At 34.2% G+C, this 20,118-nt stretch overlaps 1 protein-coding gene across 1 annotated transcript; it reads left to right on the top strand.

The window, feature by feature from the left end:
• The first annotated feature begins 14,441 nt into the window (after positions 1 to 14,441).
• LOC109109714 (myosin light chain 4-like) lies at positions 14,442 to 19,615 on the top strand. The gene is made up of 7 exons (XM_042769554.1): positions 14,442 to 14,622; positions 16,301 to 16,328; positions 17,370 to 17,519; positions 17,653 to 17,826; positions 18,757 to 18,834; positions 19,122 to 19,154; positions 19,385 to 19,615. Exons 1-6 carry the CDS (start codon positions 14,521 to 14,523, stop codon positions 19,148 to 19,150), a joined length of 561 nt encoding a protein of 186 aa, XP_042625488.1. The 5' UTR covers positions 14,442 to 14,520; the 3' UTR covers positions 19,151 to 19,154; positions 19,385 to 19,615.
• Positions 19,616 to 20,118: the final 503 nt, after the last annotated feature.

The following is a 20,118-nucleotide window of genomic DNA, read 5'->3' on the forward strand; positions in this document are numbered from 1 at the left end:
GTAGCAAAGGTATCGCTGACAGGCGTGAAGGAGTTTGATTGGCTTAAGGGGAAATGGCGAGGGATTTGATTGGCTGGTGGTCTCTAGGGTTTCATTACTCCCCGACTCGCGCTTCCCGCCCCTTTTGCACAAGCTGCGCTTTCAGTGCTGTGCTTTATGTTGGCAGAAGAGTGTTTCTTAGCGGTCCGCGTCGACAACGTGCAATGCAACCGATGAAATTATGCAAATACAATGCTGGGTAACGTTTGGATTTTAATTTTCGCTGGCTTCTGAAATACATCTTTCAGGAAGGGTTTCAATATTTGCTTTTTCATTAAATGCATTCTTGAGCTGTCACTTATTATAACAATACACCTTGCTTAATTTATATTAGCTATTCAATTCAATTATTATTTATACTTTTATTTGAAGTTACAAATGAAAAGAACAAGTTGCATTTCAATATGAGTGCTATATATTTGCATATCTCTTCTTCTGCACAATTTACTTAAAGGGATAGTTGTTCCAAACCTGCATGAGTTTTTTTACCCATATTCTTTAAAATATCTTCTTTTGTGTTCAATAGAAGAAAGAAACTCATACAGGTTTGGAACAACTTGAGGGTGAGTAAATGATGACAGAATTATCTTTCTTTCTTTTTTTTTGGTGGTGGTGGTGGGGGAGGGGGGTGGACTATCCCTTTAAAAACTGTAGAAAAACTATTAAAAGTGATGCTTGACTGTCAGAGTTTTAAAAGCTCTAAAAGGGGATTTAAAAAGGATTTTTTCGTCCGGCTCTAGTATCTTGTAAAAAGGGAAAAGCTGCAGAAAATGCCGATATTATGATATCAATAGATTCATCTGTTATCTGTCAGAACACATATGGAACAGCAATTTGATATTATTTCCATTTCACATTAAAAGATAAGAGCTAAGTCATTTTTTGTTATGTGTTTTTATATGTCTATCGGTTGTCGTGTAGTTCCTCACCTCGCCACCAAACACAGTAAACTTCTAAGATTAAGTGCCACAAATATTACGACAATGGTTTAAAATGACAAAAATATACATTTTTATGACATTATTATTCACATATGTATTAAGAAACACAAATATATACAGTAAGTAGCACTTTATTTTAAGGTGTCCTTGTTGCACGTTACATGTACTTACTATTATAATAACAATTAACAATTAAGTAAACCTAAGCCAAACCCAAATCCTAACCCTAACCATCTAGTAAGTACATGTAGTTAATTCATATTACTCAGTACTTATATGTGTAATTACACCGTAACAAGGACACCTTAAAATAAAGTGTAAACAAAATATATTAGAACAGATTGTTAAAAATAAATTCCTTGGTGTACTATATTCCTTGGTACTTAATCCTTCCTTCATTCCTTCCTTCACCCTGTTTTGTCCCAGTAATTAAAAACCAGTGGGAGATGAATTGGAGTACACACAATATGTTTGCTATATTATGCTATGAAATCACATAATAAACTCTTTGTAATTTCTCTATTGTTATCTGTAAAATTAACCTTGAGGTGCATGCTTTTCAGTCTTTTCAAAACACTGGGCTTTCCTCTAATTTTAACACCTTCAAAATTATAGCAAACTGGTACTAAAATTCGGGAGTTGCATTTACATAGAACTGATTGAGAACCTTTAAAAGTGTATTTTGCACTGTAAATCTGTCTCTGCAGAGGTTTGGTGTCATGTTTGAAGCCTACAATGCTTATATGTGGTTTTAAACTGGGATGTTTTCATATCAAATGAGCCATTATCGTTTTCCAAAAATGGTATCCTTGCAGGTCCAGTGCAAGAAGAAAGGGCATCATTCCACCACACGTTACTAAAAACCTCTTCGTAATCCTCCACAGCGAGACTAAACCCCTGCGGTGATGATCTAAAGGCAGGCAGCAATTTCATTTTCCTATCATACACACCACACACGCAGCACACATTTCAAAGCCTGTATCATTGTAGTTGATATTATAGTCTCCATTAGTCACTATATTTTCATTGAAACAGATAGCCTATGGTCTTTGCCTGCCATCTGGCAACGTTAAAATCCACCTACAGCACAAGTCCCTGCTAAGCACAAAACAAACAGCGGCATGCAGCAGCAAAGCGGAGCAGATGAGTATTATTATGATGATAGTGTTAAGCCTCTTTAAGGTAGAGAGAGCTGTTCATTTCTGAAATTAGAGAGTCAGGCCTGGGTGGAAGTAGCTTTACAAATAGGTTCCTTCTTTATTTTTGAGAGGAATGTATTATACAGTAGGTAATCCCTGTAATAATGTTTCATTGATTGTTGTTGAGGTTTGCCAGATTGAGGTTTATGTCACTATTAACTAGCATGCATATTACTAGCATATTGGCTGTTTATTAGAACTATAATGCACATTGTAATGCCTTATTCTGCATGACTCTATTCTTGTCACGCTAAACAAGGAGTCAAGGAAGCCAGGAACGAGGAGACAAGGAATTCATGAAACAAGAGTCTTTAATAATCCAAATGGGGAACATAGAGCACATGGAAGACATTCAAGAACCGACTAACACAAACTGAAAGGACTAGGGATAAATACAGGATAATTGGGGAAACACAGGTGCATGGAATAACTAATTAACAGGGATACGGAACACATGGAGGGAAAACACAACGTAATGAGTTCAGGGGCATGACAATTCTAGATCCCTTAATCTCTAAACTTAACAACTACCTTACTAACTATTAATAAGCAGCAAATTAGGAGTTTACTGAGGCAAAAGTTGTAGTTATTGGTTAAAATAAAGTGACCTTAAAAAAGTGTATTCAAGTCATTGTATTTATGAATTGCATTTTAAATGTATTTTTAAATAAATATATCAAGACAACAAAATGTCATGAAACCCAAAATTCAAAATATACAAATATCTGTACACAAATTGCACAGGGTGAGTTACACATGGTAGTCAACAGTGTTTAGCGTTTGTTCAAATATGGAAGGAATTTCGAATTTAATCAAAAATGTATTGAATGGCAGTTTTCGTTCATAGTTTAAAAGTAGTTTGCTTTATTTTACAGTTCTTCTGCCACTTCAAAGAAGCAACGACCAATAGGTTAGAGTTAAAATGTTTGTTTTATCATCCTCAGTGATGTATTTAAATGGAATGGAATTAATCTAAATATGAGTTTTGTGTAAGTAGCTTTTTTAAACCAGCCACGGAGCTCAACCTGGACATTACCAATTAAAATCATCATTCTTTCTGATCAAATCCAAATATCATATCATTAATTCTTTGCTTAATTTACTTTATTCTGGATTTCAGCCTGGTTAAAGACCTGAGTTTTGCCCTCTGCTGCGTTACAGAGCATCTGTGATCACTGAGCTGGAAGATGAAAACAATGGGCTGAGGTTCCTGCCCCCGGCACTGACGCAGAAGGGCTCACCTGAGTCTCCTACAAGACATCCAGCCTTAGCATATGCTCCTAACATCTAAGAGGGTTAGTTATATATAGAGAGCGAGAGAGAGTCTGTGTGCTCTGAAAAGGCCATATTTACCATTGTTTGCTTTGACCTAATGCAATGGAGAAATGTTTCCATGTCAGAACGCTTATGAAGTGTTGTCATTTATCTTAACCTTTTGCTTTGTGGGATGCTGGATTCTAGTACATCACACAGTCGTAGCCTAATGGTTAGAGACTCGGACTTGCAACCAAAGGTTGTGAGTTCAAGTCTCAGTACCGGCTGGGATTGTAGGTGGGGGAAGTGAATCTATAGTCCTGTCTTCCACCCTCAATACCACGACTGAGGTGAGACCCTTGAGCAAGACACCCAACTTCTCCCCAGGCGTAATACCATTGGCTGCAAAATGCTTTGGGTGTGTGTTCACGGTGTCTGTGTGTTTGTTCACTTCTCACTGCTGTGTGTGTGCACTTGGATGGGTAAAATGCAGAGCACAAATTCTGTGCATGGATCTACATACTTGGCCACATTTCCTTTCCTTTTCCATTTTCTTTTCCTTAAATGGCGTTATCTCAAGCACTGAAAAAGCACAGGGCCCTATTGTTTTCATAAGTATTAATTTGCTTATTTACTGCATTCTTTTTCCTAAGGATTAATCTTTTTAGGGCCCAAGCACTGAAAGTATGCAGGGTCCTATTGTTCTCCAATGGATTATTATTTTTATTATTTTAACAGTATCGGGGGCTTTCATGGCATCAAAAACTGTTAAAAAAATGCACAAATGTCAGAGTCATCAGCCATTAGGTTTGGGGCAAAAGCTGGAACTTGGGCATGTAGTGCAACCATGAATGCAGAAAATCAACTTATTTGCATATATCGCAAATCCTGCACATACAGCTGCGCACATAAGTTTACATACCACTTTAAGAATTTGCAAAATGTTAATAATTTCACAAAATAAGAGTGATCATGAAAACCATGTTATTTTTATTTATTACTGTCTGGAATAAGCTATTTCACATAACGGATGTTTATTTCTGTGTGAATAAGTGCAAAGATCATCTGACCTGATTTTGGACAAAACTGGACAAAATTTGTAGGAGGAGTATCAAAAAATAGATGTGTGCACTAGGATTAGTATTGATTAGATGGGCGGTGAACTTGACAAATGTGAGATGTGTCTAATCAGTGATGTGTCGTTTAGAAACAAATCAGCACTTCTGAATGAATCACTCTTATTCACTTTCATGACTTCACTGAAATCCCTCCCCTTCGAATCTCTATTTTGAAGAGTGTAATTTCTTTGGTGTCTTTTTCTGCTTATAATGAATGAAATAAACAAATCATATCTTATAACTTATAAGGACAATGGTAAATAAAATTTTAATAAAGTATAACAAAGCTTGATGCAGTTTGGTCCAAATCAATGTGATAGCTCACTCACATAAAAATGCTCGTTTGTTACCACCTACTAGAGTAAATATTTAATATCACTGAACTAATCAGTGAACAAATCTAAACGAATCCTTGGTAAATGGATTCAAAAGACTCGAGTCACTCCGGTGAATCAACATTTCCACCTCATATCTGATTAGAATGTCAGTGTAAACGGAAACAAGATGCAAGATGGGTGTTGATAAAATAACTTTCTTGACGGATTCAGTTTGGTGAGCGAATCATCCCTAGATAGCACACATACGTCTCCAAGGGGTCTGTTAAAGATCGCTTCACCTGGAAAGCATCTGCTGTGTACAAACATCTGATAGACGTCTTAAAGATGTCAGTTTTAAATACATTCTACATCATAAACATCTTAAAGACATTTTCTAAATGTCTATTTGACATCTGATAGGAAACATCCTATAGAAGTATTGCAGATGAGCAAACACTCTAAAAAATATGTCTTGCAGATATAATGCAGACGTCAAAACAAAGGTAGAAAAATAGACATCTCTGTGATGTACGTGTGCTATCAGGGTGGACACTAACTATGAATTATACTATGACCAATTATAAAGAATTAATCCCACGTTACAGTTTTTGTCATACACTTTTATACTGGTAAGGTGTAAATTTTCAAAACTTAGTAGCTACAAAAATCCAAAATAATCACACTTGTTATACTGGTAAGGTGTATCCACACTGATAGGACACTATAAATTAGTAGCTACAAAAATCCAAAATAATCACACTTGTAACGCAGCTAAACACAACTTTATCATTCAGTTCAGTACTTTTAACAATCAGTTAATTCAATAGCAAACAATGCAAGATAGGTGTGTCAGCACTGTTGGTGAATTAAAGATGTTAGGCTAATTCAGGCTACAGTTGCCACATTAGAAAATGCACTAAGATAAGTTATGACCAAAGTAAGGTAACTGACATTAAATCCATAAAATTTGTAATTGTACCTACCCAGAGCATTAAAATGTGTGATGAAGATATGATACAGTAAATGTACTATATGCCTGAATCTTTACTGTTGTTGACCTTTTCAGGTAAAGGGTGAGTTACAGTAATGTGCCAGACTGTACAAATGTAAGGCCTGCTGTAATATAAAATGCCTGTATTTGATGACGTGTGTCTTCTTCTATCTCACACATCGGCTCAATCTGATTATTTCTTCTGTTGCTCTATATTCCCAAATTGCAAACATTGATGGACTGGTCTTCTGTCAAGTGTGTTTCTGTCGTCTGCAGCCCGAGACACTGGAATTGGTTACAGCATCCCCATAGGGGCGAGAAGTTTAGAGAATGGATGGATGGATGAATCTTTTATCTGTAGTGAAAAGGATCACTTTGTGATTTTTGTGTGTTGTACTAACATAATTAAAAAATTAGCTGATATGATATGTTTAAAAAGGTGTATTTATCTGTTGTTAGATTTGACCATTTACCACTATAAAACGTTTTCAACTTACAGGTTTTTACAATCGCTATGACACATTTCTCAGTACTTTTTCCAATCTCTCCACACAGTTCTCCTGACCAATTTTCAATGCTGGCACAGCAGTTAATTTTACATTCAAAATGCACTAAAACTTATCTCAAAACACTTCATACACGTTTGAAACCAACTCATTCGTCCATAACACTAACAAAGGTTTTCAACCGGCAAACACACTTTGTCAATCATAAAACAATGACCTAAAAACACTAAAAACAGATAGCATTATACAATGTTTGCTTTCGTGAAATTTATTAAAAAAAAAAAAAAAACAAGAGCGACACTATCTACTGCTTATAATTCACTGCAGTAAATGTCATGTTAACATTACAGTATAAAATCATTCCTCTGTTTTCCCCTTGTGTATACAGATGGTAATGAAATTGAAAGACGTACACCTGCGTAGGTGTTCAGCTATAACAAATTGTTTTGATATAATATTTGTTTTTTAAAATTCAGAATATACTTTAACATGCTATTACTGTAGAAATGTAGCAAAATTCTGTCTTATACTTTTTTGTATTATTTTTGGTTTTGAACTAAGTTTTTTTCAACTGCTTATGCACAAAATCCTTGCTTGTCACACAATTTCTAAAAGCTGACACTCAAACATCAGAAGCACACACCAAATCTGCAGAAACCATACACTAATTCTTGGCCTCTGACTCAGTTTTCAATTTCATAAAACAGTTTTTTGCAAAACACAACACACAATTTTCTATGTAACACACAAAAATCTAACAGGAAGTATCTTGATTTCTTTTTCAAACACAACCAATCAAAATGCCACATTAATTCATCAGTTTATGTGCAAACACTCATTGCTTTACTTACAGTTTTTTTCAATTGCTAACAAGCGTTTACCAGTACTTAAAGTACAGTACTTTTTCTAAGCTCTTAACACAGCAACACACCTACATCACACAATTAGCCAAATAGTTAATTTTCTGGCCAAAATCAAATTTTGTTAAATAAATACAAACTCTACATTTCAAAATGCTGAATACCTTTTTTCTACATATACTAACTCTATCAAAACACAGCAAACCCAATTCAAAATTGAGTTATTTGGACAAAACATTAGCACTACCTTTCTTTCCAATAGCAACATATAGCGAATCATATCACAGTGACTGTCAAAATACTAGCAGTTGATGGCTTTACAAAAACTGCATTACTTTCTTGTACATATTTGACATACATGTTTCAGTTCTATCTGCATATACTGTAGACAATATAAAAGTCCATTGTTTTTTGTAATTTAGTTACCTTCAACTGAAACCCATTTAATTAAATTGGATGTAGACAATATAAACTCTGGTTCTTTGTGTTGTTCTGCATCCACAAAACCAATTCAAAGAGGTCTGTTTTTACTCTTATGTTGATGTAATGGAAAGAGCATCAACACCTGACCATTCCTCCCACTGAGACTGGAATCAGCTATTTTCTAAATATTTTAGTGATCTATTTCTAAATATCTTAAAAAATGCTTATCAGTTGTTACAATATTTTATATAGAGATATATTTTTTTTTTCAGTTTTTTTGTTGTTGTTTTTTTGGAGGTGGAGGATTTGAAGTATATTTAAAGTTTGGAACATTAGGTCTTCATTTCTATCATGCATTTATTTAAGCATTTGTAAAAAAAAAGATAAGAAAGATCTGTGATTTTGGTATGGGGTAAGCTTATGTGAAAAGAAAATTTAAGCATTTTAGAAATATGTTAATTTACTGAATATTGTGTGAAAAACAACATGAATTGTGTTAAAGGTATGGTCACAATAGACTGATGTTGTGTTAATTGTGTATTGTGTTTTGAAAATGTGACCACAGATTGGGCAAAAGGATGTTAGCAATTGAAAAAAAATGTAACACCAAGCAATCATGGCTTTAGAATAGGTCTATAAATACACATATACACAACTACACATGATTGATGTATTTCTTTTCTTTTGTACTGTGTAATACTGTATTCACAAATGCTTACTGTAAAAAAACAAAAAAAAATTTGGTTTCAATCTTGCTTTTGTGTTTACCATGAATTTTTCAACATCTCTCTACTTTCAACCTTGAAAAGAAATGTACATACGAGCTCATGAAAGAAGAGCTTTAGGTTTTGAATAACTGTGTGTATATGCTATATCCAAAAATATAATATTATGGATTATATAATATATTATATAATCAAGGTTTTTGCAACGTAAGACAAATGTTCGCTTTTGAGATGTGTTTTGCAAGTGATGCATTTTATATTTTGTGTCTGCAATTCTTGGATTTGTGTGTAAAGTTTTGGAAAAAAAAAAAAAAAAAAGAGGCAAAGTTTTGAAAATGTAAGCAGTTGAAAAAAACTGCATGTTTACCAGTTTTGTAAATAGTATGTTAACATGCATAGTGCATAGAGTTTTGGTATTGGTTGTGTCTGAGTGAGAAAATAATTCATGTAATTTGAAAGCTGTAGTCACTGAATGCATTTTGTGCCAAAGCAATGATAAATGATCCACAGTTAAGCCCATATAGACCTCTGTGAAGAGGTTTGGAAAGAGTGACCTAAGTATTGAGAAATGTGTAGTGATTGTAAAAAGAAAACTGTGAAATAATGGTCAAGATCACTAGTAGCTACTGCAGAATGACAAGGTGACACTTGAGGAATTTCACATTAGGTTTAACAACTATTATTTATTATTAAATGTTTTACCGGTCTGATAAAAACAATCATTTCTGTGAGACGCACACAGGGGTCTGAAAGCTAAGAAGTGGCACAAATGGGCCAGTAGGTGACGCTCTTCCCTTCTGAAACTGCTGATCCCTGTCACATAACATAATCTCTGGAAAACGTCCCATCACCTGCTGTGCCAGGATCAGTAGCTTCACCCCAAACATCAGCCCCCACCATCCTGAACAGAGAAGAGCTCAAATCAGCAGCGGAAACAGCATTATCCAGCTCAGATGTGACAACATTTGGGACATCACACACACACACACACACAAACAAAAAAAAAATAAGTTTTTATTTTTATTTTATTTTTTTGCTATCTAACGTGCTACACACTGTGACATTTACTAACAAACTCCCTCAAGCTGTTTATTCCAAAAGTTTGCTCATTTGGAGAAAAAAGAGCAGTCACAGTATGTCTAAGAAAACGCCTTTTGTGTCCCACGGCAAACAAAGTAAATATTGCATGATCAGTAATGGTTAAACGATTGCAAAAATGTTATTAATTTTTAGGGTTTAAAGTGTAGTCTTGTTTAACATATATGTATTCTTCGAAACAAGTTGGCAGCAGAAATCACATAAAACAGAATGAAACATAATTTCATATTAAGTGAATAAGTAAACTTAATTTAATAAATGCAGCTGAAAACATAATGTCGTTAATATGACAACTGAATACAATATAATATAATGACAATGCAGCAATTTCAATATTCCTAAAGATTCATTTGTAAGTCTGTAAAGTTGTTCATCCGTAAATAATTTACGTTTTAGGTGTCGTCAATACGACAGTATTGTAGGTTTAGATGCTGTAAATATGTCAATATTGTACATTTCAGTGTCTGTGAAAATGTAAATAATTGAGATCTCATGAGATCACGTTGTAATACCATATAGGCTCTGAGCTATTGCTGCTGTAGTTGAAAAAACCAGATCAAGATATTATGACTGATGAAACATGAAGACAATAAACATACTGTGATAGCATATGGTTTATCTGTGTTCTTCAAGCCATTTTGGGAATTTCATTATAATAAGGTATATTTAAAATGCAGTGCTAATCAACATAGCCCTTATCACAATGTAGAATACTAATGGATTTTCTGCCTCATTCTGTCATAAGAAGCCACATCGGATCACAGAAGGAAGTTATTTCAAACACAGATGCTACAGTGAGTTTGGAGCAAAATAACATGGTTGATTTCATAAATTGTTGTGTTTTGATGCTATGCTAAGCCAAAATACTATAAATATAGCATGTCAATAGATATTAAGTATTTATTTAAGTATTTGTTATTGTATGATAAAAATCATAGTGAATACAAAATAATATATAGTGAATAAAATAATATACCTGTTCCTTTGGATAAGTGTTTGGTGATTGTGTTAGCAGCGCAAAAGGTTGTGGGTTTTATTTAAGTATTTGTCACCTGGCAGAAAAATGTATATCCTGAATACACTGTAAGTCGCTTTGGATAAAAGCGTCTGCTAAATGCATAAATGTAAATACCAAATATAAAATGTGACCTTTGCAGACCATAATGGCCATAGATTCATTGTGTGCAGGTAACAGGAAAAAATGTCAGATTACACTTTTCAATGCAAGCACTAGGTTTCAACTTTCTGTAACATCTTAAGTTTTTATATATATATATATATATATATATATATATATTATATATATATATATATATATATATATTATATATATATATATATAAACACTTTAAAGCAGTTTGAATGTTGACATATATAACCAAGATGTGATTTTATAAATTGTTTATTTTTGTTAGTCTTTATTTTGCCTACGTATGCAACTTTTTTTTTTTATTTTTAGCATTTTTCCCACCATAAAATCCCACTGGGGGAAAAAAAAAAAAATAATATACCTGTTCCTGTGGCTCAGTGGTAGAGCATTGCGTTAGCAGCGCAAAAGGTTGTGGGTTTTGAAGGCTGGTTTTAGAGGATTTTTGACCGCTTCTTTAGCTGCTCAGGCTGGGAGACCAGCTAAAACAGATACTTCCAGCTTAAACCAGTTAAGACCAGCCAACCAGCTTAGACTGGTTTCCATCAAAGAAGTCCAGTCAGTACAAACGTTACAGCTGCCCATCAACTGCAGCTGTCACAGTTTCTAGGCAACACTTTAACCTCGGGTAGAGTTTAGATGGGTAGATGGACATAAGTTTAGACAACAAGAAATGAAATCAAACCTCCTTCACCTGCACACACGGTTGAGCTACCAGGGGAGATGAACAGGCAGATCATTGCTGCACTGAAGGACAGGTTCTAAGAGGCAGTGCTATTTAGCTGAAGTTCATTTCAGATCCTCTCCAAGCTGCAGCAATGACACGCAGTGTGGTCTGAAGGACTAGGAGAGAAAAATCAATTTGTCAAAATGAATTCATTTAACAAATAAAAATGTAATACATCACATTACAAACTGACATATCAATAGACATACTTAAAACTGTGTATTTTAATCCAAGTTTGAAATATTAATTAAATATAACTGTGTTTTATACATAAAATGTCTCTCTAATTATATATTTGCAATAGTATAGCATATCATTTTTATAGGGTAAAATGGGGCAAGATGCCCCCCTTAAGAACAATGTGAATTTACTTTTAAATTGCAATGGATATAATTTAGCATGTGCAGGATGATGAGGCATCAGCCAATATGTTATTATAAGAAATACATAGAAACAATTGCTAATTTAGTTGTTATAGCACAAAATATAAAATTATTCTATCATATAAAATATTCGGTAACACTTTATTTTAGTGTTTCATTACTAGTTGCTTATTAGCATGCATATTACTAGAATATTAGCCATTTATTAATAGTAATTAAGCACATATTAATCCCTTATTCTACATGATCTTATTCTACATCCCTAATCCTAACCAATACCTAAACTTAACAACTTCCTTACTAACTATTAATAAGCAGCAAATTTTGGAATTTATTCAGGGAAAAGTCGCAGTTAATAGTGAATAAGTGTTACCTATTCTAAAGTGTTACCAAATATTCCATCAATTAAAAAATATTCAGCATAACACAATGTCACAGATCACTATTTTCCAGAGATACTGTTTTAGATCAATTAACTGGCTGAATTTTGCAAAAGTTGACATTCAAAATAAATTACAGAATTACAGTACAAACTTAAAAACAGCATAAAAAAGTTTTGATATGAGATTTTGTGCTGTCTATGGTAAAAAATAAATAAATAAATAAATAAATAAATATATTTTTTTTCTTTATTATGTATTTTGTTAAACTTTTGAAGAGGGGTACTGTATGTAATCATTTGAAACATTTCAACCCTGTATAAATGTGAGCCATAAGCTCAGAAGGAATTATATCAAGCTGAAAAATCATTAGTTTAAACAATGAGAAGCTTTGAGACCTCTGATTCATATGTGCTTATTATACTACGGTATGTGACTATACATAATGATCCCTCTTCATTTCATGGGAGTTAGTTTAATAATGTTTCAGCTTAACCATCACTGCAAATTAGAACTAAATAGCATTAAATGTTACTTTTCTTTTTTTGGTTACTCTAATTGCTTCTGAGTTGCCCTATGCATGCTGCTTTTCGCTATCTTTGCATAACTGCCTTTGTAAATTGTTTGCTGATCCCAAGCAGCTGCTTTTAGACGTGAAGGTCACTTCACAGAGGGTCAAATGACAATTGGCATTGTAATTCAGCTGTACTCCTCCCAGGGTTCATACCAAGTGAACAACAGGCCATTGCCAAAATAACTTTCTAAACAGATCTCGCATGGTTTACAAGCTTGTCTTCTGTGTCCTCATGTTTAAAATGCATTCAGCACTGAACACCTGATATAGTCTTTACACAGCCTGTGTTGTTGTGCAAAGCTAAAGCCATTTATACCCACAACCAGCACACGGTTCTTTCCATCTGTGGCAGGTTGGCTGGGAAGGGAACTTCATATTAAGTTCAAAGAAGTGTCAAGCATAGTGGAAAATCAGTACAATCAAATCAATTTCTATATAAGCACTTAAAGTCAGTAAAAAAATAAATAAATAGTACAGTTCAGCTGATATACAATGGCCGTTATTCATATATAAAAAAAAATAAAAATTAATTATGCCTTGTCCTAAACCTTATAATGCATTTTATGGTGTCATGAATAATTGTAACCACAGTTACACAGTGATAGATAATAGTAGTCATCTATTCATTGTTCCTCCACTAGAAAACCTTCATGTATTATAACGCATTTAATGTTTTTACAAATATTTATGAAAACATATAGTGCATTACAACATACATTATGAATACCTTTGTAATGGATTTGCTAAAAGGCTTAAGTAAAGTGCTACTGTTATTTCTATATTATCTACAGAGCATTGTTACCACATTGAAGATGCATTTACTGTAAATTGCAACATTTTGTACAGAATACATACTGTCAAATGTTTTCATCATTCATAGTTTCCACCTTGTTAACAGTCCCTATAAATTAATATATATATTAGTTAATAACAGTTATTTTTGGCTAGACCCAGGAAAGTAAATAAGGTTATGTATTTTATGCACTTTAACTTTTAATTAGTGTTCTGCTCCATTTGCTACAGAAATTATTTTTTTTCTGTTACTTCATGATTGGCAGAAAATCCCTCAGAGCTTTCACATCTTGTAGATGAATACTGATGAGTAATAATTTGCCACTTATAGCACCATATATTGTTTATTTACATTCAGCTATGAAAAGCATATCTTTTTGCATCTACACTTTTAAAAAGTAATGTTAGAAACAAAAGGTTTACAGCCTGATTTCAAAGAAGAATTACATAGTTCATTAATGAACTAAAATGTACAGGTTGTTTCTCAATCAATCAATCAATATAAAAACTGTAAAAAAAAAAAAAAAAAAAAAAAAAAAAAAAATTACTTTGCATTAGGACCCTCATAAACATTTTAGTGCCTGATTGAATTGGAAAAATAAGGGTACCACCCTTGTGTTCCAATTTATTCCTGAACAGAAGCTGGAAAGAAAACTGATTCAGACGTGGCATGCATTATGAAGAACTCAAGCCCAACTCTGAACGATAGGCAGTGACCTCATGTATCTCTCACGTTGACTGTAAAGATGACCAAAATCCATAATCCCAAGTTTTTAGCTAAATTAACAAACTCTTTAGCCCCCATGGCCCAGTACAGATAGACGAGAGAGTCTGTTGTGAGAGGACAATGTGTCTCAAATAGAAGCCATAGACCATGTCCTTTTACAGCGTTCCTCTTTGTATTTGACACCTTTCTTGGACAAAAGGGGGCAGGGCATACCTGTCAGCCCGAGGATAAAGTGCCCTCCAGAAGCAGAGTCCTGTACCCAGAGCGTGTCTGACCCTGTGCTGTCTCCATCCCTCTGTGTTGCATCGTAACCATCACCATGGCCCCCAAGAAGAAGGAAGAGCCCAAACCAGCACCTGCACCCAAGCCCCCAGAGCCTGAGCCCCCCAAGGAGCCAGAGTTTAATCCGGCTGAAGTCAAGGTACTAGCTCTGCAGAAGAGACTGCAAACCATCAGTGGCTTGCACTGTTTTATGCCTTGATGTGGAGCATTTAGATGCCAGAAGATACATTTTGTGAGCATTTGAGACTCAAAACTGTTCAGTTTCATTTCTATCAAAATTAATATGGTGTCTAGTATGACTAAGGTCACCAATCGTTTAAGAAACTTTAATATCTTTGGAATATTTTTATTGCACAAAAGATTCTTTAGAATATAAGTGTTCTTTACACTAAGAAAAAAATGGTTGTTTTTAGAGCTGCTCACTGCTCTTTTTGGAACTAAAAATGGTTCTATGGCATCACGGTGAAAACAGTCTTTTGGAACCTCGGTTTTTAAGAATGTAGAGTATCTTGATATCAGTTCCTCCACTGAATGACTTGATGACAAATGTTATCTTCTCACAGACGACTGCTATGCTCTTGTTGCTTTCATTATTGTCCATGAGCAATATCAGAGACACCATTCGATGTAGAAGGTGAAGTGCGTCCAAAAGAACAACCTGCAGATATATTGGCTGAGCATCTACAAGTTCTTATCTTCCACAGTCTGCTGATTTGGCAGTGTGTTGCATACATATTTGTTTAATCTGCAGAGCTCAGAAGTGATTTGGAAAGCCATTTGCTTGAACTAAACAATTGTCAGTGTTTGTTTTGTAATTGTCTGAGAATTCGGTATTCTGTCTTTCCCACATCCAAATGTTTTAGCAACTCGCCGAAGTTCCACATATTTAAACTCAAAGCATATAAATATAACATATCATCAGTCATACCCAGCGGCGTATCACTTTCCGAATATTTCATATTTTTTTTTATTTTAAAAGGTCAAGAAATATTTGGTTTTCCTAGTGCAACGGTAGAAAATTGACAGTAAAGCTTAAGTTTCAGACAAGCCATTTTAGTGGTCAGCATTGCCACTCTACACCCCATTTCCATAGTCTGAAGGTTTGGGGTTAGGAGAAGCCATAATATATGTTCCAACCATTGAGGTTTAGGCCACACACAATGTGATTTTGATTACGCTGCTCCAGAATGGACCACCCAAACTCTACGGTATTGTTAATTATGAAACCATTGCAGATTCTCAATTTCTACAGATTTTGTTGAAGACATAAAGTAAGCGTGTCATTCAACTAGAAGAGATGCAGTATTTCTAATGATCTCTGATTCCTGAGAATCATCATTTACAGTAACTATAATTTCCTGCATCCAGTGGCATTGATTTTGTGATGTTTCAGTGGGCAATATGTATTAACGATTCAGTATCTCTTCAGTTATATGGACAAAATTGTCAGTGTCATGCATTTGCAGCCTTCAATCACTGTCTGAGCCTGCTAACCCTGACTGGTAATAGTTTGTGCTGTAATGACAAAAGGGGTATCGGGTGTACACCCGCAGGGCCACACACACCCTCTGGCTCAAGGTTGCTCATAAATTCTTTTGAACAATGAGTCACAGGACAAACAGGATTGAATTTGAGTAACCAGAGCCGGGTGAGTGTGCAGACACTGACAGCTGCGTGTGTGTCCTGAGGATGGGTCACACCCTGAAGGACAAATAGCACCTAAATATTAATAATCACATGTAATCTCATTATAGTCATGTATGTAATTTATTATACTTCAGAGTTTTGTGTAATTATTATTATTTTTCTCTTGGCAGCTTGAATTCACTGCTGAGCAGATTGAGGGTAAGCCAGATTTTCTATTTGCATTTCAATATTACTTGTGCTTGAAAAGTACATTTAGAGCAAACCTTAATAAAGTCCTTAATTAAACTGCCAATGCTTGCAACAAAAATAAAAATAAATCATTAAAACAAGATGCATTTTATACATTTAACAATTTTAGATTTGTGCTTGATCAAAGGGGGAAAAAATAGGAATATATATATCCTCTCAAAACAAAATCTTATAACTTATGCAACTTGTTTTTAATTTTTTTCCATATATATTTTGGTAGCACTTTATTTTACAGTCCTGTTCCTCATGTACACACTATGTACTTATTATAGTAATTACAATAACTATGTAATAACTAGGTACTAACCCTGAACCCAACTCCATGTAGTTACCTTGTATTACCAGAACTTCCTTAGGTAAGTAACCTGTAAGTACACATACTGTAAAATAAAGTGCAATCGATATTTTTCATGCAAACAATTTCACTTCAGCAGCAACAATGTCTTTGGATGAGTATGCATCTTATCTCTCTCTCTTTCAGTTCACATTTATCTGCATGACACTTTTCGTGATAAATATATAATTTCAAAGCAGCTTTGCAGAAAATGAATATTTCTACATTATAATGAAGAGTGATCTGTTATCTGTGGTGACTGTGTCAAAGTAATGTACAAATTATGCTGTTAGTTTTGAGTGTTGGTAACCAAACAGTTGATGGCAGCCATTGACTTCCATAATACTTTTTATCACGCTATGGAACTCAGTGGCTACTGTCAGCTGTTTGGCTACCAACATTCTTCAAAATGTTTTCTTTTGTGTTGAACAGAAGAAAGACGCTCATACAGGGGTCACCACAGCAGATGATTCACATAGTTTTGAGTTTGGCAAAAAGTGAAGGAATGGGATGGTATTAAAACTCAACACCATATTTCCAGAACAGAGATCTAACAGAGACTTCAACCTGCCAGTGATCTAAAGCATTGGCAGCGTAGAGGGTTTATGTCTGTTGGAGTGTGAGAAACTCAAGTCCGACTGTCTTTTTCTCTGCAGATTTCAAGGATGCGTTCCAACTGTTTGACAGGACGCCAACCAACGAGATGAAAATCACCTACGCTCAGTGTGGTGATCTGATCAGGGCTTTGGGTCAGAACCCTACCAACGCTGAAGTTATGCACGTCTTAGGCAAACCCAAAGCTGAAGGTGAGACCCTGACCCTGACAGAATCTGTCCCTCAGAACGCCACAAAGTGTTACTGCCCACTCTCAAATTCCAGGAGCCAAACTGTGTAGTTCGATCATGCCACAGAGATTCATCTTGCTTATTTTGTTGGCAGAAATGCAAGTGAAGATGCTGGATTTTGAACAGTTCCTGCCCATTCATCAACACATCTGCAAGGCCAAAGACCGCGGCACATTTGAAGACTTCGTTGAGGGCCTGAGAGTGTTCGACAAAGAGGGCAATGGAACAGTGATGGGTGCTGAACTCAGACACGTCCTCGCTACCCTGGGTAAGCTTCAACACATAAAATAATCATTCTAAATTAGTTTAATATTATTTTATATATGCAAATTGCTGTAGTAAATTCCTGGAAGTACTTTTTTAGCCTTAAAATTGGGTTCTCCCACTGTATCATTAAGATATCATTATAGTTTTGAAACAGTTTTTATTTTTATGTTGCCATTTTAGGTTTAGTTAAAGTTTTTTTTTTTTTTGTACATTTTATTTTAAATTATTTTAGTACATCAAAGTTATACTACATTAAAATTAAAAATGTTGCCTTGGAAACTTTCTAAAATAAAAAGATGTTTATATTTTACTTTATTAATGTTCATTTATTTACAATATATATATTTTTTTCTTTTTAGTTTTTTTTTTTTTTTTTTTGATTTGGTTAACTATAATAACCTTGGGTCATTTAAAATTATTTTTATTTTATTATTTTTTTTTATTTTTTTTTTTTTTTTTTTTTTTTAAAAAGATATATTATTTTTATTGGGAAGAAATTTTTGATATTTTTATTGAATCAAGTGATTATTAAACAATTATTACTATTATTATTAAATTATTAAACGATTTTAATTCCTCAAAATCATGGTTTTGACTGGATGTGTTCTCTGTATAATATGTCAAGCATAATATAATATAATAATAATATAATATAATATAATATAATATAATATAATATAATATAATATAATATAATATAATATAATATAATATAATATAATATAATATAATATAATTCTCAGCCTAAACAACAGACAGCACTACAGTTTTAATATATATCATAAAAAAATCAAATACCCCATAACTTGTACTGTATATCTTGGAATACATTGCCATCAGACTAGCAACTCCAAGATGATAAGCCAGTCCTGCTTTTGTGTAGAGCACTGTGAATCTCTGGTGAGAATGTGTGCTCGTGTCTTCTCTGTAGGTGAGAAGATGAAGGAAGATGAGGTTGAGCAGCTGATGGCTGGGCAGGAGGATGCAAACGGCTGTATAAACTACGAAGGTGGGTTTGTACACACTTTAACAACTCCATCACCTGCTGTTTCATTCAATGTCAGCATGGCCAGTAATATGTGCTACCTTTGCGATTGATCTCTTTACCTCTAGATGACAATGTCTCATCAAAGACAATCTTTGACTTTGTATGTGTCTCATTTTTTTTCTCTTATAAAGTGAAAACAGCTATACCCACATGACTTTGTCCAAATCAGAAAATTGGGCTCAGAATGGTATAAACTAAATATGCATTAGCACAGAATATTGATTTAGATTTTTCTTTTCCTCCCACAGCTTTTGTAAAACACATCATGGCTGGCTGAATGGGTGAGACAAACCAGCTTTTTTTCCACTTTGTCTTCAATGCATCATTACTTATTGATTGATTGATTCATCTATTCATTTATGTTTTGAGATGTTGTTTTGGTGTGCATTCATCACTAGGTGTTTAATTCAAATAATTCCACTCTATAAAGCACTTTGATTCTCATCTTAATGCATGTGCACTGAATATTATTATTAGTGTTGATTGTTATTTTTTTTTTCCTTTTCTTCAGATGATCAAGACACTTCAGTTGAGGATACAACATAATGTTGATTTTATTTCATCGTTGTTCTTTTTTAAATTAAAACCCACACAGGTGTTTCCTGCCATTGGTCCACTGTCCTCAAACGTTCCTTTTTTGTGTTTCTCCTCAGTCTGTTACACCTGCATTATACCTGTTTGTCAATACAAAAACAACAACAACAAAAAAAGTTTAATAAATGTCATGCTTGGTTTAAACAGCCTCCTCTCTCTGAATCCTTTTCATTTCACTATTCTTGGAAAACTATCACTTGTATTTAGATGTGTGATGTGGAGGAGTTAATGAAATGAGTGCTTCTGACATGTTTTCACTAAAATAAAAGTCTATGGCAGCATGTTTGTTAATGAGATGATGATGCCCTCCTTCAGTTGAGTGGTTACTGACACAAATGGTAAACTAAATAGGGGGATAAATTAGGTGCTGAAATTTGCTTTTAATAGCATGTGAATGTCCACCTTTTTTGCTAACGAGCCTACTGAGTTTTAAATTATGGGAGGCTCTTCCGGTTTGCGGAAGATCCACTCAAAAAGACTGAAACAAATCATTTCAAATCATAAAGCTGTGCTACAAATAATCCTTACCTGTCAGTTTGACAGAATGAGCTGTAACTGTTCTATGTTCTGTTTTCAGATTTAAACGTGACATGGTATAACAAGAATATTTATGGAAGAGCTCTTTTCAGTCTTCTGCATTCTTTTCCTCCT

Source organism: Cyprinus carpio, chromosome A2 (assembly GCF_018340385.1).
Source record: "Cyprinus carpio isolate SPL01 chromosome A2, ASM1834038v1, whole genome shotgun sequence".
Lineage (NCBI taxonomy): Eukaryota > Metazoa > Chordata > Actinopteri > Cypriniformes > Cyprinidae > Cyprinus > Cyprinus carpio.

What these genes read in the sequence shown, in the direction of transcription:
- LOC109109714 (XM_042769554.1), top strand. Translation starts at nt 14,521, where the DNA reads ATGGCCCCCAAGAAGAAGGAAGAGCCCAAACCAGCACCTGCACCCAAG. An exon ending in ACACGTCCTCGCTACCCTGG is followed by an intron (nt 17,827 to 18,756) that starts GTAAGCTTCAAC and finishes TCTTCTCTGTAG; the next exon opens with GTGAGAAGATGAAGGAAGAT. An exon ending in CGGCTGTATAAACTACGAAG is followed by an intron (nt 18,835 to 19,121) that starts GTGGGTTTGTAC and finishes TTCCTCCCACAG; the next exon opens with CTTTTGTAAAACACATCATG.